This window comes from Brienomyrus brachyistius, chromosome 1 (genome assembly GCF_023856365.1).
Source record: "Brienomyrus brachyistius isolate T26 chromosome 1, BBRACH_0.4, whole genome shotgun sequence".
In the NCBI taxonomy this organism is placed as follows: domain Eukaryota; kingdom Metazoa; phylum Chordata; class Actinopteri; order Osteoglossiformes; family Mormyridae; genus Brienomyrus; species Brienomyrus brachyistius.
This window is the reverse complement of record NC_064533.1, coordinates 44311540-44338020: the sequence shown is the minus strand read 5'-3', so window position 1 is coordinate 44338020 and position 26481 is coordinate 44311540. Positions and strand designations below refer to the sequence as shown.

The 26481-nt window shown below is 46.6% G+C and overlaps 2 protein-coding genes across 5 annotated transcripts in view; one reads left to right on the top strand and one right to left on the bottom strand.

Annotated features, from left to right (window-relative positions):
• LOC125750822 (protein TANC1-like) overlaps positions 1 to 16855 on the top strand; it is a 93648-nt gene extending 76793 nt beyond the window's left edge. The window contains exons 16-27 of one of the 2 annotated variants that reach the window (XM_049029145.1): positions 1905 to 2141; positions 2529 to 2714; positions 3279 to 3357; positions 9338 to 9471; positions 9602 to 9725; positions 9903 to 10078; positions 10297 to 10429; positions 11954 to 11983; positions 12084 to 12175; positions 12621 to 12767; positions 13646 to 13746; positions 14813 to 16855. In XM_049029145.1, coding sequence (XP_048885102.1) covers positions 1905 to 2141; positions 2529 to 2714; positions 3279 to 3357; positions 9338 to 9471; positions 9602 to 9725; positions 9903 to 10078; positions 10297 to 10429; positions 11954 to 11983; positions 12084 to 12175; positions 12621 to 12767; positions 13646 to 13746; positions 14813 to 16139 — 2766 coding nt within the window. In that variant the 3' untranslated portion in view covers positions 16140 to 16855. The remainder of the gene's footprint in view (positions 1 to 1904; positions 2142 to 2528; positions 2715 to 3278; positions 3358 to 9337; positions 9472 to 9601; positions 9726 to 9902; positions 10079 to 10296; positions 10430 to 11953; positions 11984 to 12083; positions 12176 to 12620; positions 12768 to 13645; positions 13747 to 14812) is intronic. The other variant, XM_049029227.1, reaches the window with a different exon arrangement.
• Positions 16856 to 16960: 105 nt separating this feature from the next.
• LOC125751005 (WD repeat, SAM and U-box domain-containing protein 1-like) lies at positions 16961 to 26222 on the bottom strand. 3 transcript variants are annotated; one of them, XM_049029465.1, is made up of 12 exons: positions 26067 to 26220; positions 25294 to 25712; positions 24416 to 24603; positions 22445 to 22531; positions 21464 to 21557; positions 20830 to 20863; positions 20528 to 20568; positions 20331 to 20437; positions 19838 to 19861; positions 18339 to 18518; positions 17683 to 17817; positions 16961 to 17582 (listed from the first exon to the last, which is right to left on the bottom strand). In XM_049029465.1, exons 1-12 carry the CDS (start codon positions 26175 to 26177, stop codon positions 17428 to 17430), a joined length of 1575 nt encoding a protein of 524 aa, XP_048885422.1. In that variant the 5' UTR covers positions 26178 to 26220; the 3' UTR covers positions 16961 to 17427. The 3 variants fall into 3 exon arrangements, with proteins under 3 accessions (XP_048885422.1, XP_048885593.1, XP_048885511.1); XM_049029636.1 differs by lacking the exon at positions 26067 to 26220 and adding an exon at positions 25818 to 26057; XM_049029554.1 differs by lacking the exon at positions 19838 to 19861 and having other exon boundaries at positions 26067 to 26222.
• Between the last annotated feature and the right edge of the window lie 259 nt (positions 26223 to 26481).

Genomic DNA, 26481 nt, shown 5'->3' with positions numbered 1-26481 from the left:
GTGTTTGCACGACTGCTGTGTTAAGTATTCTGCTGTCATCACGAGCTCACCAAATCACGCCTGCATAGATATACATCACGTTTTATTGCCTGAGAGAAGGAGAGAGAAATTTTACACAGCTGACGTGTGCGTGTGTTTCACTAGATATTCCGCTAACAGGATCATATGGGCCTCGGTGACTTCATAATAGTCCCTTCTTAGCTGTAGTTGAGTTCCAAGAGCACTGGGTTGACGTTCCAAAACTCACAAGGGAGACATCCACCACGCTCCACCAATTCTCCTCCTTTTGGGGTCTGTTAGTGGTGGTAATTTGACAGAAAAAACAGACACTGCATGCAAGTGGGAAATAAGATTGATTTTCTTATGTTGAATGAAACTGAGTGCAAGTATTTTTAGCTTTAAGGAAAAATGTTTTTTTTTTCCTCCCCTTTGGATTTTTTTGTTTTAACATTTTTAGACTTTATTCATTGAGTCTTTGAGCCATGCTGTGTAACGTTAACTTTCATGGAATGAGAGAATAATCAATTAGCCGATTGTACCCTTGAATGCCCATTAGAAGTGATCATGTTCCGTTGAATTCTGCTAAATAAAACTGTTATTTTTCTAGCTTTTTTAGCATTGAAATCTGCCGCCTTTTGATTAGTGATTTGTTGTTCATGTCTTTATTGAGGAAAATACGTTTTCATGTTAAAAACGGCGTATCGGGGCATTTAACAAATTTGACGTGCAGTCTGCATGCTCAAAGGATCCGAAGATAAAAATGCAATTTTCCTCGAAGCTGGAATTAATCGTTTCGGTTAAGGGAAAGGAAGAGAGGGGAAAAAACCCCCACAAAGGTACCATGCTGACTGTGAGATGTTAGGGTTTGTTTTGTGTGGGGCAGTGGGTGCTGTGTTGCCTGGGTGAAAGATGAGGATTCCAGTGGGTGGTCTGCATTTTGGCCTTGAAGCCAAAATGGGGGGCCGGCTGGGGAGGTGGGGGGGCGCAGAGATAGGCGCAGTGTAATCAGAGTTTCCCAGCAGTGAAATTGACGCTGAGGGCCAGGAGTAGCGTCACCTTCCAGCTACGAAGCCTTTAACTGTTAGAAACTCGCTCTTTCCATCCAAACGGGCTGGTGCAGGTGGACGGATTGGCTTTGCATTCTGCCCGGTTCCCCAAAGGTTTGTAGGTAATAACAATAATATTAATAATCATTATTTATATAGCACTTTTGAGTAAAATAGATAAATTAACAAATAAGAAAAAGCTAAAATGCACAAAAGTGCAAATAAAATATAGGATCCTGAGACATCGTTTGATGCACAGCACAGTTCTTGTCATCGTTACACAGGAGCCAGAAATCGTTTCAGCCCACAAGGTGAGCTGCTCGGCGTTGATCCTCGAGAGCCCCTTGTTGCCATGGGTGCTGTGTTCGCCATGCGTTTCATCGCATATTCTCTCAAAGTGGATCATTGCATGTCCTTGGCCAGTCCTGCTGGAACAGCTTCAAGTCCTTTACCTGTAGCCCAGAAATGATGATGTGCCACATTGAGTGACGTATCGATTTTGACCCAGACAGGATCATCTGCAGTAATGTAGTCTGTGTGGTTGCCAGGGGTCAACATTGACTCAACGGCACTTAATATAATCATTGATTATAATGCAGAATTGAATCTAATGGATAGAACTTTACAATGTAACATGCTGTGAGACATTGCGATCTCCACTGAGAACCTGCATTTGAGCCAGAACTCACTGATAATGGTACAGAAGCGCATCTGGGCAAAGGTTCATTCCCTCAAATCACTATGTAGCGTCACTCTGCGGGATGTACGGGACAGTCCTAATGGACCTGTCTGAGGTGCTGCTTGTAGATCTCCCTCATTCATGACCTGAAGCTCCACTTTTGATGCCTCTGACACCAGGTGAGCCGTCTTCTGATGCTCGGCGGGGCCAACGTGAACTATCGCACTGAGGCCCTGAGCAACGCGCCCGTGCTGTGCGTGCAGTCGCACCTGGGCCACCAGGAGATGGTCAGCCTCCTGCTGGAGTTTGGGGCAGCTGTTGACTGTGTGTCAGAGAACGGGATGACGCCCCTTTGCTTGGCAGCGGCCGCCGGACACCTGAGCCTCGTCAACCTGCTCTGTAAATGCGGAGGAAAGGTAAGCAGGAACTGGGCTGCTCGAGTGACTTGATCTCCTAAGTTGGAGATGACCTTTATCATGCTGTATATCGGCCTGATTACTGTCCACTTAACCTTCCTCTAAGGCAGTGGTTCTCAAACTCGGTCCTCAGGCCCCATTGCCCTGCTTGTTTTCCAGCTATCCCTGCCCTACACACTGCTGATTACCTGGATCAGGTGTGTTCAGTCAATCAGAAGCTGAAAGACAGCTGGGACTTGTGTGTGGGGCTGGGATAGCAGGAAAACAAGCAGGGCGGTGGGGCCCGAGGACCGAGTTTGGGAACCACTGCTCTAAGGTCTCCTGAAAGATGCTCCAGTTCATAATTGGCAATTCTCATGAATAAGCTTCAATGCTTTGCCCATGCAGGTTGACCATTTGGATAAGAGCGGTCAGTGTCCCCTAGTGCACGCGGCCCTGAGGGGCTACCCCGAGATCATCCAGTACCTGCTGGAGCTGGAGTGGAGCCCTAATGGCCAGCAACAGGACAGTGAAGCAAAAGGCACGGCCTTACAGCAGGCCCTCATTGCGGCCTCCAGCATGGGCCACACCCAGGTGAGCTGAACAGCCCTCTGGTAGACTTCTGCTACACGGGATGCTAAGCTAATGGGCCTTGTGAAGAAATACATTTTGAAGAAATACAAAGAGACTTGATATAAAAGTGATGGGGAGGGTCTTGCATTTGTTTTGCTCAAGGTTTTATTGGCGTGTATTTTTGTATCCATCAAGGTCTGTAGGTGTTTACCTTAGCCTGCTTGTTAAAGTAGTGCCCCCAAATTGAAGGCAACGGGTTGGCCATATTATCCACCAATGGGTTTGGTGGTCTGTCGTCGACCTATAGCGAAAGAGATAATGTAATGAGATACGAAGAGTAAAGAAGAATTAACAATGCTGGACAGGCGGTAGTCTGAAGGGGCGCATTTGTAGTGTGTGAGATGCTGTCACCGTGGGCTTTGTTTGATCAGCTAAATGAATTTTGTTGTGGTGATGTCAGGGTTATGTACAATTTAATATCTGGTGTTTAATTCACAGCTGAGTGCGTGTACCGCTCAGCGAATGCAGCTTCACCCCATGCAGGTTTTCCTTCGGTGTCATTAATCACCGTTTGTCGTCTGACAGGTTGTGAGGAGCTTGCTGGCGTCGGATGATAAGCCCGCCGTGCAGATTGATGGCCATGACACTCTCTGGGGGGAGACAGGTTTGTTGTGTTTTTACCCTCCCGTCACAGAACACTGCTGTGTGGATCCTATTTTGTCATCGGTTGTCATCAAAAATGCTTCCTGTTGCTTTCTGATGGTTTCCAGCTGTGTTATTTTTTGCAGCATCGAATCTGTTTAAAATATTTCACAGTTGTGGACAATGGAAGCTTGTTTCCGACACTTTTTAGCCCCGCTCCCTTGTGTCCCAGCATGGGAATTCACCTTTGTCTCCAACCTACTGTAGCCTTTGCCTCAATGGAGAGCCGCCAGCCCTAAATGTTCAGCCCTTGTGAGTGAGTGATTCCCACCCGCCCCCCCACGTTCGGAGTGGAATTGCAGGCATATGTCCCTTCCAGGCACTGGCCCCCAGGTGTCTTTCAGTCGAGATTCTATTGTGCTACGTACTTTAACAGACGACATAGATCACAGTTAGTGGCAAAGCAGCCTAAGCTAAAGCCATCAAGTTACAGCTGATCTGTGATCAGTCATCAGGCAGCTGGTGATGGTGCGAGTGGTGACTTGAGGGTGGGTGGGGGGCGGGGGGTTCATCTGTCCTGCGGGGCTCCTCGAGTTCCTCTGAAGCAGGGGTGGAGGAGCCAGACATGACATTGGAACATCTGTGATAGTGGAGGTGATCTGGACTGCTCCAAACAGAGGACCTTAGGGAGGAAGTCCCAGGGGTAGAAGGTCATGTTGTGTTTGTTCTGGGCTCATTTAGCAGAGGAGCATGTGGCCCGGAATTAGGAACATCTTGATTTGAAGGATGTTTACTTTGATCCTTTTCTCAAAGACGGGCTGGCGCAGTGTCACCAGATACCGAGGAGAAGCTGAAAATCACTTCAGAATGGAAAATCTGAGTGCGGCCAGGTCTATCCTAGTACTTCTTTCCATGCACTGCATTTCAAGGAGTCGACCCGTCGTCTCTTTTAGGGAGAGGCTGGGCACGGGAGATAAACAGAGCCGGAAAGTGAGGCCACAGTTCCCTTTGGCATTATGTTATCAGCAGATAAAATGCCAAACGCCCTGTTGAGTGTGTGGAATGACTCTGGGCCCTGGTCTCATGGCCTGGAGCGGCAGCGTCTGGGCTCGGTTATCACGATGGCGGCGGTTCTGAAATGTCAGGGTGCGTTCCCGGAGCAGAGCCTGCAATAAAAACGCAAGACCGTTTCCAGCACATTCCTCTCGGCTGTATCGCTGTTCCTGGATCATGTGTGTGTCAAGGTCCATTAGGTGTTGCTGGTTCTGGATTCATGGCTGACATCAGTGATAGTTAGATCGTCATCCTGTGCTGAACTGGCAGCCTATGTAACAACTAGCTTTGAGATGTAGGTCAGCCCAACAGGCAGGAAGCAGTTTGTAGTGGAGCCTCACCTTCCAGCTACCAAGCATTTGTTAATGGTTAGAAGCTCACTGCTTCTGTCCAAATGGGCTCATCCTGAAAAACCTGCTAAGGTTTTGGGGGATCAAAGGCATTTTCATTATAGAAAACTGCCTCTGGAGGGCCCTAGTAGGGCGGTAAACAGTGATTCTTCCAAAATGAATTGGCAGTAGTGAAGATTTAGCATACAAGTTCTTGCTGCCATTGGGCTCAACTATCTTACGGCCTGATGGAAAGCTACGCTTAATAGCTTAACCTTGACTTTGTGGTTGACTTGATATGCTACACTACACCTATCATTTATCAACATGCACCGGAGCAGCGGCAGGTGTCCCTTTGCCCGTCGAGCCACTGCCGCAGCTAATGAATGCGAGCCGAAAGCTAATTGCTCGCATCTGGCACCGGCGGAAGAAAAACTAAAAACCTTCTCGCGTTCAAGGAGACACAAAAGCATAAATTGTGAGCCATTCAGCTGCCACCGGGAGGGGGAGGGGAAAAATTACCTATTGCTCATTGCTGAAAGGTTTGAAAAGAGGCAGTACTCTGTGTTCTTATGTGTAATTTTCTATTTCATCCACAATTTGATGTGATTTGCGGTGAGGCAAAATTTAGATGATAATGCTGGAATTTAAATGGCCAGTCTTAGCGCTGGTGTTGCACGAGGAACAGGGAGAATTTTTCTCTTTCCTGTTGAATTAGTCTAGTCGTAGAAAGTGACCAGGGTCAGTACTTTTTATGAAGTTCGTAAATCTTCCTTCTGATTCGTACGGATTCGGCGATGCATCACTTGTGAAGATCCAGGGTGCCTCTGCAGGATGTCATGGCGCCTGACAACAGGCGGAGCAAATTCCCGATGGGAGCCGGTCTTGTCTGTCGAGAGTCTGTCTAGTTTTTTTTCCCCTTGGACAGTATCTATGCTAATAGGACAGAATGGCTGTTTCATTAGACGCGTCTGCTGGGTAGCTGTGCAATCAAATAAGCTGCGAAATGTCCTGACGTGGAAGAGAGGGAAATATCCAAGGAAAACTGAGTGTATTTAAGTATAAAATATTTACTTGATCGCTTGGTTGTGCTCAGTATTTGACAAAGCTGTATTTATTCTCTAATGTATGTTAGTAGTATTCAGTATATAATACTGGTGTATAAATATAAAACTGGCAGAGATTTTATGTGAAGCAATAAACAGCATGTGATGAAAATCAAAATATCATAAAGTGCACACTAGCCCTGGGGGGGCAGTCTTATATTGCTTTTGTCCATTGTAATTACACAAGGAATCACTTTAAATGATAAAATCACCCATTTGCAGGCATTGTTTAATAAATGTAGTGTTTAATGCTCTAAAGTGTTTTACTCTTTCATTATTCAGTTTGTGGTCGTCACACGCGGGGGCCGCAACATCGATCACACGCGAGGGTGTGCATGCTTAATGCGCGGGGGGCACGGTGGGTCAACGCGGCGTGGGGGCCACAGGGGACCCGCATCCCGTGGGACTCGTGGCAGAGAGAAATATGGCGTGCCTCCGATATTAGCTACCTCGCGGGTCGCCTCTGATTTAGCCAGCAGCTGAACGAAGTGGAACCATGTGCAGGGCTCGCGCAACACGTCAACTGGATATTTGGCATCCCGTTCAGCGTCTAGCTCATACCCCGTGCTTCCTGGGATGGGCTCCAGGTTCTCCACTGGACAAGCCGTTATGGAAGATACATGGGAGATTTAGCTGCCGTCACCTCTGCCAGCCATCAAATACAAGCTATTACCATACAAGTGCCTTCACAGGCGTGGGGGACACTCGGCACGATTAGTGCAAATCAATGCCGTTAAGGCTCATTGAACTATTAGTGGTTGCTTCCCTGGCTATACAGATTATATACTGCAGTGGTTAAAAGCCCAGGCCTCAGGTCCCCCATTCCACAATTTAGTTGTGGTCCAGCACCTGCACACCTGGGCTAGGTATCAGAGGGCTTTATAATTAGTCAAGTTAAAATTGGGTGTGTAGGTAGTGGGACGGAATGAAAATGTGGGCTGAGAAATGGGTCGCGAACTACTGACGTACAGCTGCGTCTGATAGCTCGCAGGTTTTTTTCGGCATCAGCGGTCCAGCGGACGTCGCAGCGCATCCTTGCGTAGAATGTCAAGGGCTCCATTCTGTGCGTTTGCACCGTTTGAGTTTTATCGCTCGGCCGGTGATTTACGAGCCTCGGGTCAGGCCAAGGACAGTGTCGGCTCTGAAGATTGCCGGGGTGAGCGAGGAGGATTGTGGTCAAAGAGCAGGAGGAGCGTTCGCTTACAGCGCAACGACAAGGCATCAATCTGCCCGTGTCTGTGGGGGAGGGGGGATGAGTCGAGGACTCTAGAGCTTTAATAAAGATGCTGTCCGGGAGCTTTGAGGACACCGTGATGCCAAGGCTGCCCTCCATTGGGTTATGCTCCACAAGGGAGGATTTTATTGAGCAATGTACAGCTTTTTAAAATGATTATTATTTATACTGGTCTCAAGTTTGTCAGAGAAGTTTGCAAAGGACACCACCTTCGTTTATTGTATTTCTGCTGGTGTGTAGCATTTTGGTGTGTAGCATTTTGCAGTGCGCTGTTTCATTTGGAAGAACTGGAAGAACTAACATTTTAAATTGTGTGTGTGTGTGTGTGTGTATGTGTGTGTGTGTGTGTGTATGTGTGTGTGTATGTGTGTGTATATGTGTGTATATGTATGTGTATATGTGTGTATATGTATATGTATGTATGTGTATATGTGTGTGTGTGTGTGTGTGTGTGTGTGTGTGTGTGTGTATATGTATATGTATGTATATGTGTGTATATGTATATGTGTGTATATGTATATATGTGTGTATATGTGTGTATATGTATATATGTGTGTATATGTATGTATATATGTGTGTGTGTGTGTGTGTGTGTGTGTGTGTGTGTGTGTGTGTGTATATAATATATATAATATGAAACGTGTATGGGAACTCAGATGTTTAAAAAGGAGAGAGAGCTGCTGTGGGTGAGATTTCCTAGGGGAGCTTATGGAGAGTGGTCTTGATAGACTGTCTCTATAAAGTAAAGCTTCGCTATCCAGATGGATCGCGCGGCTCAGCTTCTCGGGGGCTGCGAGGCTTCAGGTTGTCTCTGGGAGCAGGATTATTTGCTCTGTGTGCGTTTTTGCTTTATCGCCTGAGGTGATGTATGTTACGGTTTAATCCACCGCAGTTGATGCAGTAACACTGGCCACAATCGGTTTGTAGCTACACAGGCCAGTGGTGGAAATTATGGCTTGCTCTTATGGTAGAAGTACAGGGATCCTTCATCCTTGTGTAGTAATTTTAAGATCAGTGGTAAACGGTCATGAGAACCTCATTTAAACTTTTGTAGATATTCCTTGACTGCCGTTAGTTTCAGTTAGAAAGATGCTAGATAGCTATTACCGGTTAATGTATGATTAAATTAGGGGCTTTCTAAGAAAGGAACTGTGAACTGTGACTCAAACTATCTTCATGTTTATGCATGAAACATGCATAAACATTGTCCAGATGGCTCCTTAAAGGAAAAAAAAATTTAACGAGCAGTAACTGTTAGGTAATTAAAACAACAGTGCTGTACATGGTGTTACCCTGCACTCGTTTTGTTGATCTCCAAATGCTGTTGTGTTCATTTCATGAGAACTGGAAACCTGGCCCTGAATAGCTGGTAGCTTCACATTCTTTTGTAGCGTGAATTTTTCCTCTGAGGACCAAATAGCATTGCATTACTTAGACTTGCTTTGCAAAACGACAGAGTTGTGCTTCAAAGCAACGCAGATAGGTATGATCAAAGCTCTGACGGACTGCAGGGACCACGTAAATTCTCACTGTCTGGTCTATAGGATGCCGGAATCTCCGTTTCCGACACCAGTATGCAATTGTGTAAAAGCGGTGTCATGTCCTGATCTGTTAACGCAAAGTATTTCTGGAGTCCCGAGTCATGCAAGAGGGTTCAGGCCTTGTATCTGTGAGATCAGGCACCTCTCCTGGCTCAATAGGCGGACTTCCTTTTGCTGTGACCTCCAAGATTTCACAGGGCAGCCGCCGTTCCCATTCCGCAGGATAACAATGCCATTTACCCGGAGCTGTTTCCCACGTGAACGTGTGCAGTCATTGGGAATTGTTCTCCTTATCAGTAGAGCATCCTGTTCTGCATTCAGACCTTGCATGTGCTTTTGTAGGCTGTATTCTTGAATTCCTAAAGGAAATGTCTCCCCCCCCCCATCCTATAAATGCAGCTCCTGTCATTACCTGTTGATGTATTATGCTATTGGCCCGTTATTTGGGGAGGGGGGGGGCAGCTTTCCTATGGGCTGTCTACACATTTGATGTGCAAATTATTGCAACTTGCCAACGACCTACTGACACCTGTGAGTATAGAAGCAGTGCCCAGCCAGTGGGACTCCCTCCCATCCCTCGCGATTGAGCTGTATGTAGATGGCGGGTCATAAGCTAATTAACCCTATTAGTCTAGCCCAGGGAACCCTACCTATTTGCTAATATTCTCTTTAGCAGATGATTGGATGTTTACAAACCTTCATAGTTGTAATGGACGCTTGTCTCCCGTGCCATCCTCAGCCCTGACTGCCGCCGCTGGCCGTGGTAAGCTGGAAGTCTGCAACTTTCTCCTGGATCAAGGGGCCTCGGTGCAGCAGGCGAATCGCAGGGGGGTCTCGCCGCTCTTCTGTGCCGTCAGGCAGGGCCACTGGCAGGTGAGGGAGTCCATGGAAGTTACCCCAGATTGTGTGCTGCAAATATGGAGGTTCCTCTGATCTGATGAAATAGGATCTACCAGACCCGTTTAGCTGAGAGAGTGATGGCCCACTTCTCTTTTTGCATCAGATCATGGACGTGCTCCTGCAGCACGGCGCGGACATCGACATTTGTGACAAGCAGGGCCGCACGCTGCTGATGGTGGCCGCTTGTGAGGGACATCTCAGCACTGCAGAGTTCTTACTCTCGAAAGGTGAATGCGCACACCCACGAGCTCCGCGCCCCACGGCTTTATCTTTTGTAGCTGTTCATCCATGACCTTGGGACAGATTAATCCAGAAGTTCTGCCTAACCTACTTAGGCAAGTTGGGCAGCGCAGGAGGTGCTGTAGACGCATGTAGCAATCGTGGGGTTCTGGCTCAATTCTCAGGTGCTGCTTTGACTTCGGTGGATAAGGAGGGATTAACGCCGCTGAGCTGGGCGTGCCTGAAGGGACACAAGAGCGTCGTGCAGTTTCTGGTGGAGAAAGGTGCAGTCATAGATCATACGGACAAGAACGGACGTACTCCGCTGGACCTGGCCGCATTCTACGGTGATGCAGATATTGTAAGTAGTACCTCAATAAATAGGGGCTTGTATTTGGCAATAACTTAAGCTACCTTGGCCTCCATATCTCAGATTCAGCAAATTTGTCAATGATTCTTAGACGTTTCTGGCCACTACTCTGCAAATATGGGAGGAAGCAAAGCATTCTAGTCCAGCTGTCACGTGAGCTTTTATTGTCTTCATTAGTACCCAGCTGAGCTCTTCCTGTCTTGCTGAAGGTCCATTACCTGGTGGAGAAAGGGGCAGTGATTGAGCATGTGGACTACAGTGGCATGAGGCCTCTCGACCGCGCTATTGGCTGCCGGAACACGTCAGTAGTGGTGACCCTGCTGAAGAAGGGAGCCAAGCTGGGTGAGATCTGGTCTCCGTGTCACAATTCAAACCTCCAAAGCATATGACACATTTGAAGTAACAGTTTTGGCTGCATACCTCTAGAACTAGGATTGGATTGACACAAGAATCATTTTCCTTCTGCTTTCATCATCAGGGTTGACAAACGTCTTCTGTACAGAACTGCTGATTTCATCCTTAAATGTTTATTAATGCAGGCAGGACTCTGAGGGAATTTATTTTAGCATGCTTCTGATGTGTTTAGGAGGCTTCGGATATTCTGTGCTAGGTTGGATTGCTGGCTTTTGGATTGAAAAATGAAAAAACGCTCTGCTTGTTTTAAGCAAGATGCACAAAGCCAGTCTGGGCATGCATCACAACGTTTCCAATTACTGGAAAACTAGACATGGCTACAGAGATGGAATACGGTGCAGTACTTGTTCCAGGGATGAAACGTGACGCCCAGCTCCATGCAACTTTTTTCCTTCTGTCGTTTGTGCTTGTCACTCTCGCTTGAGTGTGGAGCCCAAGCATGGGACTTCGACACTTTAACAGCGATTACTAGACTACTGACACCCTCTGCCCATCTCCCTCCATTTTTAAACCTTGTCTGCTCAAAGATAATGGTTATAGCAGGGCTGAGGACCCTTATTCTTGCCAAGAGCCATTTCAGTTTCTGTAACATCTTTCGAGAGCCATGCTAACTTACTGAATTCGTATATCACACTAACCTCACACAATATTTTGTGATACTGTATCAATTCTTTAATTTATAGTTTTACATGCAACGATGCGTGGTGGTCGGTGGTTCATTGTCTGTTGTTTAGAACCCCACCACTGGAGAGCAGCATTGTGATCTTTTTTTCTGCCATTTGACTTCTCCACTCCAATGCAACGAGGTGAACTGAGACAAGAAGTGGTGTAAGGGCACATTGCTAATGTTAGCATTATCTAACCTAGCTTGACTAGTAACGTTACCGATGGCTGAATCCAAAACGGTTAGACCGGCTTTGCGGCATACAGAACTCACTTTGGCAAGAACTTTTTTTTACTGATATAGGCAAGTAATTCCTTTGCTCATACTGCACAAGAACTTGTGCTATGATATTGAATGTCACAGGGGACTGTAATAAATTCATATGCCAATATTCTGACAGCATAAAAAATGTTTTAGCCAAATTATATTTGAAATCTAAATACATCACCTTACAGTAATATAATTGAATTTTTGTGAATTTTTTATTTTTTTTGTACTTTCTTATTGATAAAATGCCTCGCGGGATCAAACTGTCATGCAGGGTGCATTCCGCTATTTGAAGGTATCCCAAAGGCATGGTTTGGGGTCTTCCAGTTACACATTGATCTGATAAAGAAATTAACAATACCTGTCCAGTCCTCCTTAATATTTCAGTTTCAAAATTATTGACCTTGGTGTGTATGAATAGGCCTCATATATTTGAAGGTATTTATCTCTCTTCTGTCCTCTATGCCTGTAATGACTTCTGCTCTCTTTCCCTTAACTGCTTTCGATAATGCATTGTTAAGGCTACAGAACATCTCCTTATGATCGATCAGGTACAATCTCTAGGTAACTTTACTCCGTACCAGTTCAGCTCTCGATATTGCCTTAAGACGTGCGTGTCGTCCCGGTGTGAGCCTGTCCCCCTCGCCACAGGGAACGCCGCCTGGGCGATGGCAACATCCAAGCCTGACATTCTCATCATCCTCCTTCAGAAGCTCATGGAGGAAGGCAACCTGCTGTATAAGGTACTGGATTGGATAAGCGTACTTTCACAGCAGCTTTGTGGAGAATGAGGTTCATTCCTTCATTGTGGCATCTTACTTAACTTGAAGTCACCATTATTGAAGCAGTTTGACTTCCTTTTGTTGTGCATGTGTTTTGTGTCAAGACCTCTGAGCCACCAATATTTGTGTTGCGTGAAGTGTGTGGGATTTTTCTTTTTTTTAATACCGCAGTGTGGAATAGATGAATTCTCAGGCATTCATATATGGAAGTGAGACAAGCACTGGACTCTTGAAGACTCCTAAGCCAGTGTTTCTTAAATTAGTCCTCAGGGACCCTCCAGACGGTCCACATTTTTGCTCCCTCCCAGCTCCCAGGAAATTAGGAGTAACAGCATGGACCATCTGGGGGCCCCTGAGGACAGTGTTTAAGAAACACTGTCCTAAGCCACCTGTTCTGCTCTCTCAGAAAGGGAAGATGAAGGAGGCGGCACAGAGGTACCAGTACGCCCTGCGCAAGTTCCCCAGGGAGGGGTTTGGGGAAGATCTCAAGGCCTTCAAGGAGCTGAGGGTCTCACTGTACCTCAATCTCTCTCGCTGTCGCAGGAAAACCAATGTGAGCTGAACCTTTTGTTATTGTGCCTTGTATATAGTTCGTATTCAGCTATTGCATCAATAGAGTATGTTGTGTATTGTTTAATTTTATGGTACTGTAATTATACAGAGGGGCGGTAAGAGAAAATGTCAAGGTCGATTGGGGGAAAAAAAATATGTGGGAGTGCAGTTCAGTAAAACAGAGATGTGTAGTAATGAAAAGTCAACCAGTGCCGATGTGTGAGAAGGAATGGTTTGCAGTTCTGCTGTAGGGTCTTTGCTCAAAGGCAAGGAAGGATGTCACTGGCTAAATGTGCAGCGAGCTCTGACCCAGGCAGCGGATTCCAAGCCCAGATGAATCACGGCAGCAATTGTGAAACTGTCAGCTGCCTTTTATGGTGATCTTTTGTGTATGTCGCTCAAGGACAGAATCTCTTTGTTTGCCTTGAGTCAGTCTGAGAAACATCAGAATATAAATATCTCATTACTGGCTCTGCTTTTATATCCATAAAAGATGCATTCTTGTTCCCACCACTAGTGTATCATCATTAACAAAGAGTTACTCTTTAAGCTGTGCTACAGATGGATGTCACAGGAGACAGGTGGATGTCGACCATTCCTTTCTGTACTCTCGATTTTGAGAAAATTATTATTTAGTCTTGAATCGTACGTTAATCACACTGCACAAAGGCTTCTGGCCCCTCCAGTGAGCAGCTTCTGATGACCTCATCGCATGCCCCCTCGCATGGAAGAGCGATAACGGCAGGATTTGGCGGCCTGCTAATGTCACTGAAGCTGTCCCCCTTCCCTCGCGAAATGTTCTCAAAGCCAATCGTAGGGTGACGGCCATTTGGCCCTGCCTTCTCTGGGTTGATAATGCTGGTCTGTGCCTCTTGACAGGACTTTGGCATGGCGGAGGAATTCGCGACAAAGGCTCTCGAGCTGAAACCGAAATCCTACGAGGCCTATTATGCCAGAGCCAGGGCAAAAAGGAGCAGCAGGTAAGACTATTAGTGAAACAGCCCTTGCACTGTGCCGCTCTCATTTTCCCCCAACGGATGTTCCAGGCTCCACTGTGGGGGTAAATCATTTAGCAGTGTGTGAAAATCCCGCCGCTTAGTTCATTGCCTCCTCCGCATAAAAAGGTACCTTAGAAAAAGACTTTGACGTGTCATTTTTCTTCAGAATGTTTATTGAATATTCACTACAGATGAGGAATAGTACATCACAGCAAGGTTAGGTCCCTTTTTTTAAACCAGTGGTAGATGCTTTCTTCACTTCAGTGAATCACTTCAACCTACTTACCAAATTAAATAAGACCTCAAGCTGCTGTGGGGTGGTTTGCGCTAAGCTCTTTGGGACTTGAGGCCCTGCAGTTAACATTTTAACATTCCATATTCCAAGTTCTTCAGCATGTCACTTTGAACAGTTACTGCAGTTTCATGAAATCCAATGAATTTAGCACTGAATTTTGAGCCAAGTTAAGCATAATTCAAGGGGCTCCATGGAGGTCTTGCCAAGAGCAAAAGCAGTAGCTGCTCTACTGGCATCTGGTCTTTATGGATGACCAGAAACTTTGTGATTGTTTACTGAGCACAACAGCTCCATAGCAGAACACTACTGTCGGATCACCTACATATGGAGGAAATTTGTCGAGTGCAAGGATGGAATCTTGAAGTTGCTCCAGCAGCCGCCTTATTTCGTGGAATGAACACGGCATGTTGGCTTTGAGCCGTCTCACTGCATGGTCTGTTCTCGACCAAATACAAATTGGCCTAATGTAGCATGCATGTGTGTGTGTATGGATTTGGCTTATTTCATAAACAAGGTATGGAAGGTGTTGTCCTAGTGCCAGATTTAATGTGAAACATTCCTAAAGTCAATGAAGCATGCAAAAATACACAGTCTCTAAGTTTGCACGTTTGCGATTATTGTGTTATCGGTTGTTCAGTATTGTCAGTGGAAAGACATGGTATCATTTTGTTGCCAGGAAGACCTACGATTTGGCATGAGAGAAGTCGCTCCTTCTCCCGGACTACTGAGAACGTGTCGCGTTTCTTTCTACAGGCAATTCGCTGCCGCGCTGGCTGACCTACATGAGGCTGCCAAGCTGTCCCCCAACAACCGCGAGATCCGTCGTCTGCTGGCGCGCGTCGAGGATGAGTGCCGGCAGCTGCAGCGCACGCAGCAGAAGCCGGGGCCGCCTGGCCACGACTCCGACGATGAGGAGGGTTCTGCCGATCGCACCCCGGAGAGGGAGCTACAAGGCCAGAGCCAACCAGGGCCAAAAGATGGTGATAAACAGGAGCCTTCCCAGCAGGGCTGGCAGCAGAACAGTAGCTCCCTAAATAGGACTCTAGATCCGGCAGCCCCCGTGGCTCAGGACTTCGGACCGGCCTCACCTCCCGGCAGGCCGGCCCACAAGTACCTCCGGGAACCTGTGACCCAGCAGGGCCTGGTGCTCCAACCTACCAAGCAAGCCCAGATCATCAAAACCAACCAGCACATGAACTCCCTGCAAGCCGGGGGCAGGTCAGGGAGCAAGTCCCATTCCCAGTACCCTTCCTCCAGCCCCCTGCCCAGCCGGCACCTCTCTGGTGTGCTCCAACCGAGTCCCGGCATTGATATCAGCCCACTGTCCCCAGATTTCTCAGGGTTCGCGGAGAGCCCGACTTCATCCACCCACCACCACGACGGGGAGAATTGTGGCTTCCCTAAAGCATCCGAAAGGCTTTCTGCTCTGTCTGCATCCTCCCTGGACGCGCTGTCGGGGATGTCCCCAGGCCCATCAAAAGCGAGCCAGGAAGCAGCGGCACTGGGGCCGCAGGCCGGGAAGATGAAGGTCTCCAGTTCCACTGGCAGCCTGGCATCCAGTAGCAGCCTTTCAGACAGCGGGAAGCCACAGGGCGCGGACGTGCGTGCCAAGACAGTCGGGGACAAGGCTCGGCAGGCCCAGAGTGGGGGGACAGAGTACAAGCCCCGTCCTTTCATGGGGATCACAGACAAAACAGCAAGGTTCCAGCAACAGCAGCAGCAACAGCAGCAACAGCAGCAACAGATGCAGCACCACCACCAAGGCCGCAGCTGGCAGAGTCAGTCCTCGGAGGGCCTAGTGGGCCACGCCACAGGCCCGCAGCCCCTGAACTGTGAGCTGCCATTCAGCAGAGTGGGGAGCGCCTACCATGAGGCCTTCACCGGCCCATCTCAGGGTCCCACAGGGGGCCTCCACAATGGGACACACACCAAGGAGCTCACCGAGAGGTTCTGCTACAAGGAGCCCAAGCTGGCCGTGGGTGGGCCGCACCCTCTCTCAGACGGCAAGCCCAGAGAGAACCCTGCCATTCATGTTGCGGCGATGAAACCAAAGCGATCCTTTATAGAGTCTAACGTTTAAGTCATTCATCCAATTTTTCCTGGGAGGCTTTAGTCTGGGTTTCGTCTCCTCCCTGTTCCCATATACTTTATAGTGGATTTAAAGCTTATAGGTCTTGTTTATCCTGTCATCCTATCTGTGTCAGGTGAGTGACCAGGCCTCCCCAAGCTTCTGTTTGGAGCTGCAGGCCATCCTGGTATCCAGCCAAGCTGGAGACCCCTGCCAAGATGTTGGTAAGGTGCACACAGAAGAGAGAAATGGCAACGGCACTTTAAATTGGGCACGGAACAGGCATGTCAGCTGTGTTTCCTGCTGGGCTGTGGTGGTCTCAAGGAGATGTTCCTATTTGAACACATGGTGCTCACTGTGAAGGACATTTACAGCTGGGTGTTGCAAATCCTCACACATGTACATAAGTTTCCCCTCAAGTGAAGGCTGTTATTGTGAATACCTTTGTCTATCCCCCCCCAGTTTGCTTCAGATGGTGTTGAAGGTTCTTAATGTTTGTCTGTATATTGTAAAGTTGCCCTAATAATGCTTAACCAAGTTCTTTCTCTACCTGCTTGTCAGTGCTGCCTAGGTTAATTTATTTACAGCTTCATCAATTGTAAAAGCAATATTTTCTATAGTTATTTTTGCACAGCTATTCCCACCTTTCCAAGGACAGGCTCTGCTGAGACGTGCATGCTACAGGTGCAGTTTATAACAAATAAAAACATTTAGCAGTGGGCCCGTTACCATCATACAACTGGACACTTTTCCCTTCAGACTCGTGCGCTTGACAGTCGGTGTTTTGAATTCAGTAAGAAACTGGTTTTTGATCACAGTACTGTATCATACGATTGGGTGACATGGAAAAATTTAATGGTAGGGCTAGATTTCATTGAGTTGATTTTCAAAGCAAAAATGCAGCAATGAAGTAATCTTTCAGAACGTGAACACAGAAAATGGGTCTCCTAACTTGTCTACACTTAGTTTCAGATTATTTGCATAACTGATAAGTATCCCAGAAGGTTTACTAGTAAAGAATTTGTAATTATTCCCAGGTCTATACCTGGTGCAATAAACAAGCAGCCCATGGTCTCTAAGATCTTTAGGTAATTGAGCATAAACAATTTACAATCTTTATACACATTCAACCTTCCCACAGTGGTGCAGTAGTTAGCCCTATGGCTCCATCAGAGAATAGAGTTTGGGGGGGGGTTTCTGCCCGTCCCTCCCACGCCACAGTTCAAAAACATGCATGGATGGATGCAACATTCCCTCAAGGCTGTTAGGAAACTGAAAAGGCAACTACTTAGACCAGCATCTATAGTTGAGTGGCCTTCCAGCGACCAATGGCCAGCTTGAGTGTCCTGTTTGGAGTCAGCACTGTGGTTTGCAGAGGCAAGTTTGTCATGGGACTGGAACGATTTCTGCTGCTGATCCAACCTTCAATCGCATCCTTCTCATAGGAAAACCCATCTGTCACGATAAAAACACACAGTGATTTCATGTACTGCCAGCCAGTTAAGCAAAGGTGCAAAACAAGACCTGCCATTAGGGCTCCCGGAAATGTACATACCTGCTGCTATGACAGGATCCGTCATAATCTCGCGGGTGATTGGACACAGAAACTCATCAGGGACACCTGTACAGACCATGGACATCTTCAGCTCCTCCACCTTCCTCAACAACTTGTTGCGTAGGCCAAGAGAATCTAATATGAAAAAAAGAAACAGGACACTAATGCACCGTCTACACCAGGGGTGGCCAATCTTATCCAGAAAAGGCTGGTGTATATGTGGGTTTTCTCTAATTAAAGGACCAATTGGCCAAAAAGTCCTCACACCTGACCTATAGGTCATCCCAAAAACCTGCATACACACCAGACCTATCTCCTAAGGAGTTAAAAGGAGGACAATACCATAAAATGTGTTTACTTAGAGATTTTACAACATGTAAAATTCCCTTTAAAAACATGAGTCTTTCTAGTATGCTCCATAGATGACCAGGTCCCATGATATTTAAAGTTGACCCTTGTCTAAACGAGAGTAATTTCAAACATGGTACGGCCTATATTTCACTCTGTAGATTTACATTTAACTTGACCACCCATCCATGCTACTTTGACGGAACAGAGCATTCCTCTACATTCCAGAGGACATACAGTCTGCTGTCCACTTTGATTATATATATAAATGAGTGTTTGGCACATTTCTAACAACTCAATGCCCCTACCGACTTTGAGCTCCGTGGTCAGGGTCTCCTTCGTCAGGCCAAGGAGCTCGGCCCCGTCGATATTGTTGGCCTTAAAGGTGCTGACCAGCGCATCCAGCCCCTCCTCACACAGCCAGGCTGAGACGTCGTCTTCTGACCAGTCACTCGCCAGCAGATTCACACAGCCCCCGGATCTCCTCCCTGAGAAGAGAGCAGAACAACAAATACCTTCCCAACAACCTCCAAACTACCACAGAAAAAAAAAGTCATTAGCATCAAGCAGGGCCTAATTTGATTCTGCATTACTATGCATCCCGTCCTTATTTACAACCCCTCACAATGACATTTGTGCATCCTGTGAATAGGCATCATCCCCACTCAAATCATATACAACCTTCCCGTGACATTGCTCAAGCCACCTTAATTTTTCAGAGCAACACACACAAATTCCACCATCAGGCCTGGTGAGAAAGCTTCCCAAGGAACATTTCATTAACCAGAGCTCATATCCATTTTCCACTAGTGTTCTCCCCCATCTGGCCAGACACATGAAACAAATTCCAAAACAGCGAACACTAAGGCTGGGCAATTAATCGAATTCTAATTTCGGCTTCCAACAATTACTGAAACAATGACGCGCCCCTTTTAGTTTCTCAGTTGAGTTATACATAGAGTTCAAGGACAAACCACACCACAAAACCGTACAGATGATAACCATACAATTAAAGAGGAACAAACATGCTTACAGGCAAACTGACAATTCAGCCAGTCACCACACCAGCACTCAAGTGTTACTTCTACTGCTTCAACGCTCAATTTCCCTACCAAAGGCAGGCTGCCAGTTCTTATTTCAAAATAACACAAACTACTTTGAAATTTCACTCAGTCTTCTCCACTCTACACATCTGCTCCAACTCAGCTTTATCAAAAGCGAAGGTTTCTAAACGACAGCCAATATTTCATCAGCAATGGAGAAACCCGCTGAAATACTAATGCCACTGGCATCTTGAGGCGCGTCATAAATGTCAACAAGGATGCACAAACAGACCTTTCATTTTCCCCCACTAGCTCAGAGCAAAGCAGCTTCAGTCATTCTCACCATCTGCTGAAGCCTTTAAAATTACTGCACAAACGACTGGCGGGGAACAGGACAGCAGAACGCCTCCCATACATGTGACAAACCAGGCTACCAAATATTGTATTGCTTCAGAAAATATACAACTTGGCACATTGATTTCTTAGACGACAAAACCATCCTGAGTTATTACATTATTCTACGGAAATACAGAATGCAGTCGTGATGCGCATTTGAATTACGCCAATCTCACACTACATCACATGACCTATAACATCCTTCAATACATCTGTTTATATGAAAGAAGCCATTGCCTCCACATGCTGTCAACACTTCTGTGCCATTTACTGACACTAAAGCCCCTTCAGGTCCTTCCATGTAACATTATGTTAACATTTTCTGCATACACAGAGTGGCCAATCACAAATGCAATGGCAGGACTCACCAGGAACGGCCTTTTCCTCATTCCCTAGGGAGGCACAGCAACAGGAAGAAGGAAAACTATCAGTGTGGGCAATAAGACAGACATCTGTGGCACAGCAGGCTTGACAACCCTCAGCTTAGGCAGCAGTCTGTAGACATGCTGTTCACTCTGTGCACACTGGAGTGGAATAACCCTGTTGGTCAGCTGTCTTGTGACTTTAAAAAAAAGACATTAAAAAGCTACCCCCCCAATTCCATAACACTTTGTAACATCTCACCCCCTACTGAGACCTACTGCTATCATCTCTATACACCCCCCCCCAGCACTCACCAGCTGCAGTTAATTGATCAGCAGTCCACTAGGGGGCGACCTCCTCGCTGCATAAGCTAACCTATGGCCAGCATTATTAAGCTGCATTGATGACCATCTCCACATACGGGAAGTGTCTGTCATTCATGAAAAGCACAATGTTATTCTACCTGCCAGACCTTGGAACGGAAGAAGGGATACAGACCATGCTCACTGCTCCCGTCCAGCAGCCTCCAGACGTTCACAGTCTTATCCATGGAGCCGGTGGCGATCAGGGCCGTCTTCGGCGAGAAGGCGCAGGCCGTCACGTACCTGCGGCAGAGGGTCATGGGACTTACAGCAAGGCCGGGCAGCACAGGAGACAGGAGCAGATGGAGACAGCATACAAGCAGAATGCTTCACCTCTCATGCTGCTTCAGAGTGTAGAGCAGGAGCCCTTGGTGCTGAAAGAGCATAGACACACATAAGAGTCGCCATTCACACCCCCCTCAAATCGACATCTCATCACAGTAGTGCCGCCCAGGGCCCAATACAGAGGCGGGGCCGCAAGTCCAACTGAAAGCTGATTGGCCCCCTGCCCTGCCACTCAATGAGTCTAACCATAATAATGATAGGATCGGCTGCTCTTCTACCCGCCCCCTCCCACCACCTTTATAATTCGAGAGTCACTCATACTGCCATCTAAAAAATGACAAGTTACTTACCGCATCATAAACTGCCACAGTTTTATCCACCGAACTGTAGGGAGACAGGCTTTCAGTAGCGTGAAACGTACAGATTATGATACATAGGCCTGGGTAGCATCTGCATCTTTAATATGCCTTTACTAAGCATTCCATATAAATCAGCAATGATCACCTTTAATTGATAATGACACTGTACTTGCAAAATTACACACTGCTTTTCTCTAATACAAACACAAGCAATAATCATGGCAGCATTTCCGCAACAGGCCAATTACCAATATAATACAAACGTGACCTTTAAATCGCACGTATGGCTGAGTGTATAACCTCAAATAAACACATGCTCACAAAAAAAATAGGCTAAAATTCAATGACTTCCATGAACAAAATTTTCAAAGTAGACACAGAAGCCAAATCACTGATTCAGGCTCTGAAATAAGCAGGAGTGATTCAATCACATGCACACACCTCATGATTTAACCAATCGCAGCTACTTACCACACCTCCAACTATTTCAAAGCCATTCAAGTACAATTTCATATAGGCACTTTTGAAAGGCAGACACTGTCAGGCCCCTCACTCTGGATACATTAGTACAACCGTGCTCTCCCTCCTGCTTTTTGGACCTGCGTGACATGCAGGACCTGCTTACCCCGACACAAGTAGCTGCCCATCAGCAGAAAAGGCGCAGGACAGCACCGGTGCCGACTGCCCCGCCAGTGTGTGCAGGAGACGCAGCTTACAGCCTGCAAATCAATCCCACACATCAGCTCCCCAGACCTCAACCGACGTCCAATCAAATCCCTATGATCAGCCCCATTCCCTTACAAAGGATTCTGGACCAACAAAATACATCTAAAGTCCTTGTTAATAAAAATCCCCACATCTAATAATCAGTCAAACATTATGCTGCATCACAACGCCACGCAGTTCCATCGATATCCGACTGTTATCCACGGCTACAGAAGCTCCTAAGCACAAACAATTCAAAACTTCTGAGCACCATCAGCACCCATCTGCTCTTCATCATTTCATTGTCTACAATCAGATGTGCTCCAAAAACCTCCAGCTGCTCAGACTATAGAAGCACAAGTACAACAGATATTAGCATCCTGCTGACAGAAAGAACAAAAATTTGTACACAACTGCTAGAAAAATACACAAAGCCCATGTTTACTATCTACTAACATTTTCCGTCTTGGGATTTGAGGTACAAATCCACAGCCGAGAGCCGATACACCATCAAAACTCACAAGGGGAACTTGATACGGTAAGTAAACCTGATACCTAAACATGTAGACAGGCTGTGCAGAAATCGCTCTCAAAATTTCATTCACACATACAAGACCTGCGACAGAAACTTTTAAGTCGTTTAAAGATAATATAAAGGCTAAATGAACTACTCTTAAGGGTGAGGATGAGAGCACATCATACCTCAGGAGGACACTACAAAGAGCTCTGGGTCTAGATCATTAACCGTCACTCTACTCAATCTTCCAAGGTCATGTGCTACTAACAGCAACATCATTACTACATTATTAACAAGGCTTCATGAAGTGCTCATTACATGATCCATGCAAGGGCGAGACTAGCCTCGCACAGTCACAACTGCATCAAGGGTGGCGCCACCTACCTGCTGGCCTGTGCCACAATACGGTCCATATCTTCAGCAGGCTGTCCTGTCCACAGGATCCCAAAAGAAAGTGCACAGATTGGCCATCTGAGGGGCAAGGAGACACAAAAAGAACAAAAGACATCTGTACTCTCAATCTAAACCAAAATAATTCTCTTACAGACACTACTAAACCATAAAGCCTGCATTTCAAAGGGGTGCAAAACCAAATACTTTATGCTACTGCACCCACTACCTATGCCATTAAAGTTTAACGAGCCAGGATTCCCATGCCCTGATCATGTTCTAACATTACACAGGGTACGTGTTTCAGCAAAAACTGATCATTGTAAGCTACCTACTAGGATTGTAACGGTACGTGTACTCATCGTGTACCATTTCTGGATCGGTACACACAATGAAATTAAATTCAAAAGTAGATGTTCAACACACAAAACATTATGCTAATTGTAGCTGTGAGTTGGCTTCGGATGGTGCTGGAGAGCCAACCATGTCACTCAAAAGTGGTTTGGGAACAATTCTGCTTCTGAATAAACTACACCAGCATTGGAGAGCAGCTGATAAGAACAATACTGTGTTTGCTCCGTTATACCAAAATCTGATGGGTGGCTGGAAACACATAAACAGGCAAAGTCATCTGAGACAACATCCGAGTGTGTGCGTGACCGGAGCAAGGCAGGAAGAGCTGATCCAAGTTAGGGTTACCATGGTATCTAAAGCACTTTTGCTGAGAAATTTAGACCAGGCTAAAAAATAATTACTTCTACAGTGATGTTTACTAATACAGACATGCAACCATACTCCGTAGTAGAGGGGATTTAGTTGATTATGATTTTCTATTTTTTACATTTATTTTTACATACTTAATCTACGATGTGCAAATAAACATCTTTAGTTTTATTTAGACACGTCGACAGCTGCATTGCCGTTTGTTTTCAACTTAATTCTGCTTGCATGCAGTTTTAATAACTTTCAAAATAATTTCTTTTCCCTGCTGTACCAAAACTGCACCGAACTGTTGAACCCAAAACCAAGGTTTGTACTGGACCGTGAGTTTTGTGTACTGTTACATCCCTGCTACCCACATATACGGTCATGGTTTAAAAATAGGCCTCTGAGAATTATTATGCATCACAGAAACAACTAAAAAACCTTATACAGGCACGGCCCCAAACTTAGCAGTCTTTTCAAATAAGGGTATGTCCTTGGAGCAAGTATTCTGAATATTTATAATTGCTTCACAGTTCAGGGAAAGAGAAACGGGCAATAAACACGACACCAATTTCCTGACTGTTCTGTCTTGCTTCTCCTCTGCAGAAATCCTGAATTTGTTCTTACAGGAACACGAGTCTTTGTCACAACGTATAGTAAGAGAACAACCTAACTGCCATTTAATTTATTACTACATGTATTACCAAAGTGAGACCGACTCCTTTGAGACTGCAGAAATACTTGAGTCCTGAGTTCTGCCAACACCATTTCTCTATACCCCTAAAAAAAAAAATTTAAAAATACTGTGCTAAAACAATGTTTCTCAACTCAGTCCTCCGGGACCCCCAGTCTCCACATGTTTTTGTTCCCTCCCAGCCCCCAGCACACCTGTACCAGGTATTCTGTGTTCTTGATTAAGATGTGCTTGGAGCTGGGCGGGGAGCAAAAATGTAGATTGTCTGGAGGGGTCCCCGAGAACTGGATTTAGAAACAATGCAGTAAGACATCTCGATTATATTACTGAAGTGGAAAGTTAATGCTGGCAGAGGATCCCTGTAGCAGTACTGCAGTATGGGTGGGTGGGTAGATGGATGGATGGATGGATGGACAAACCGTCTTCAGTGTTCATTCTATATAAAAATTAGCAACACCAGGGGATTTCTTCCAAATATGCCAAACGCACCAGATCTAATGTCAGCGTTAAAGTTTAAAGGTCAGAGCAGCAGAAGCAAAGTGCACTACTCTCTGTGCTGCACTCACCACTCTGGATCTGAGGAGCAAAATGGCAGCAGGCTACCCCCAGATCATGGGCATTCTTCATTACATGGAGCTGGTTGAGATACAGGTCCCACAGCCGGAGGTCCCCATAGGTGGACCCAGTAGCCAACATCTGGCCACATGGAGTGAAGCTGCAGGCCACCACAGCTGTCTCGCCCACAGTTGCTGTCCTGGGGACCATCACACATTTCTGCTTAGCTGGAGTCATATCCCACCTTCCCACCCTTATTATTCATTTAAACCCACAGGGTACAATCCAAGATGCAACTGATTTGAACTGGCATGCACCTCCCAAGCACTACAATTCTCTTCATAGAATTCAAACACATGCAAATGTCTCCATCACCCAGAGTGTGTCTGTAGCCATCCAGCTGTTCATAACACAGAATTGGATGATTCTGACAGGCGGGGGAGTAGGTAGGACATTCTGAGCCCACCGTGGAGCTCCCCACCCCCTTTATTTATTTGCTCCACTTCCACAGAGGTGCAGCAACAGGACCGGGCAGGGCAGGCAATGGCCTGGGGCCCCAAGATGGTAAGGGGGCCCCCCGAGGGCAGCCGATTACAGAGCACATTGCACCGACAAATCTGCTTTATTTGTGTGTTTTGTTTTTCACACTAAAGTCAAAATAAAGGATCTGTATATTCAATTCTTTTTGTTGATATGATTAATTTACACTTCACAGTAAAACAAAGGAATACCTTTTACCATGCTGGGGGAGGGGGAGTTTTTTTTTGCGTAGCCCCCCCAGGGCCCCTGGAAACGCCTCTAAACTTCCCTAAACTGAACTTGGACAATGTCGACGTCACTGAAAAAAAAAATCACCCGTATCTGCCTTTCTTAACGTACAGCTACTTACTTGAGTATTGCCTTGGACTGGAAGTCCCAGAGCGCCAGTGTTCCGTCCGAGGCGCCGGACACCAGGTACGAAGAGCCCGGGGCAAAAGTGCAAACCCTGACGGGACTGCGCCCGGGATGCTCGAGCACCGCGGCCATGTCGCCGCTGTCCATGCTCCAGACTATGGTGGTGGCGTCCGTGGAGCAGGACGCCAGGAAGCGGCCGCAGGGGCTGAAGCAGCAGCAGTGCACGGCGTAGCCATGGCCGACGAGCGGCGAGAAGGGCAGCTCGGAGAAGTCGGCGGCCGAGTAAACGCGCACCGTCTTGTCCGTGGAGCAGGTGGCCAGGAGGCCGAGGGAGAAGGCGCACCAGTTCACGTCGTCGCGGTGGTCCTGCAGCGTGCAGACCAGGGACACCATTTTCACGGCGCGCCTCGGTCCCTGAAAACACCGTAACAAGGAAGAGTGCTGGTAAACAAACGCACTTTTACGCAAGATGGCGCAGCTCAGCTGACAACAAACGCAACTGCACCGAAAAACTCCTACCTTCTGCTCGTTCACTAAATTACTATAAACACTACAATTAACACTAACGTTTTATACGCTTGCGACCCTGAACTGATTTTCCCAGCGTGGTACACAAACATGTACAACCCGGTAGCATATTTGCAAACTCAGAGCAAGGGAGATATACGTGGCCGCCGATAACTTCAACCGAACTGAAAACAAAATACTTGTCATGCGCTCAGAATAGTAACAAAACAGCTTTTTCATAAAAGCGAGCCAACCGCCCACCTTGGCTCGCGGATCCCGGTTCGCAGGCTCGATGTTCCGGTGAAGGACGGTCACGTGACGCCGCCCAGGGCCCTTGCGGGATGCCCACGCACTGCCCTTTAAGCTGTACATGTATTTCCGCAATACTGTAAAAATACTGCGTGAATATAGCACATAATCTCATTTGTTTCACCTTGCAATAATTTTTTTTATCCGATCATCTAAACGTCAACAAGACAACTCAAACTGTGTTATGGTGGGGATAGTCATGTGACAGGCGAGTTGTACTTGAAATCAGCCACAGTATTCAAAGGCTTATCAGCGTATGACTCTTAAAAACTGCGAGGAATTCGTTTCTTCTGGTGTCTTACAATTGCAGGGTTGCCAACTTTGGTCAGCTGGCTGGAATGAGATTTTAAATTCTAGACAAGTCTGC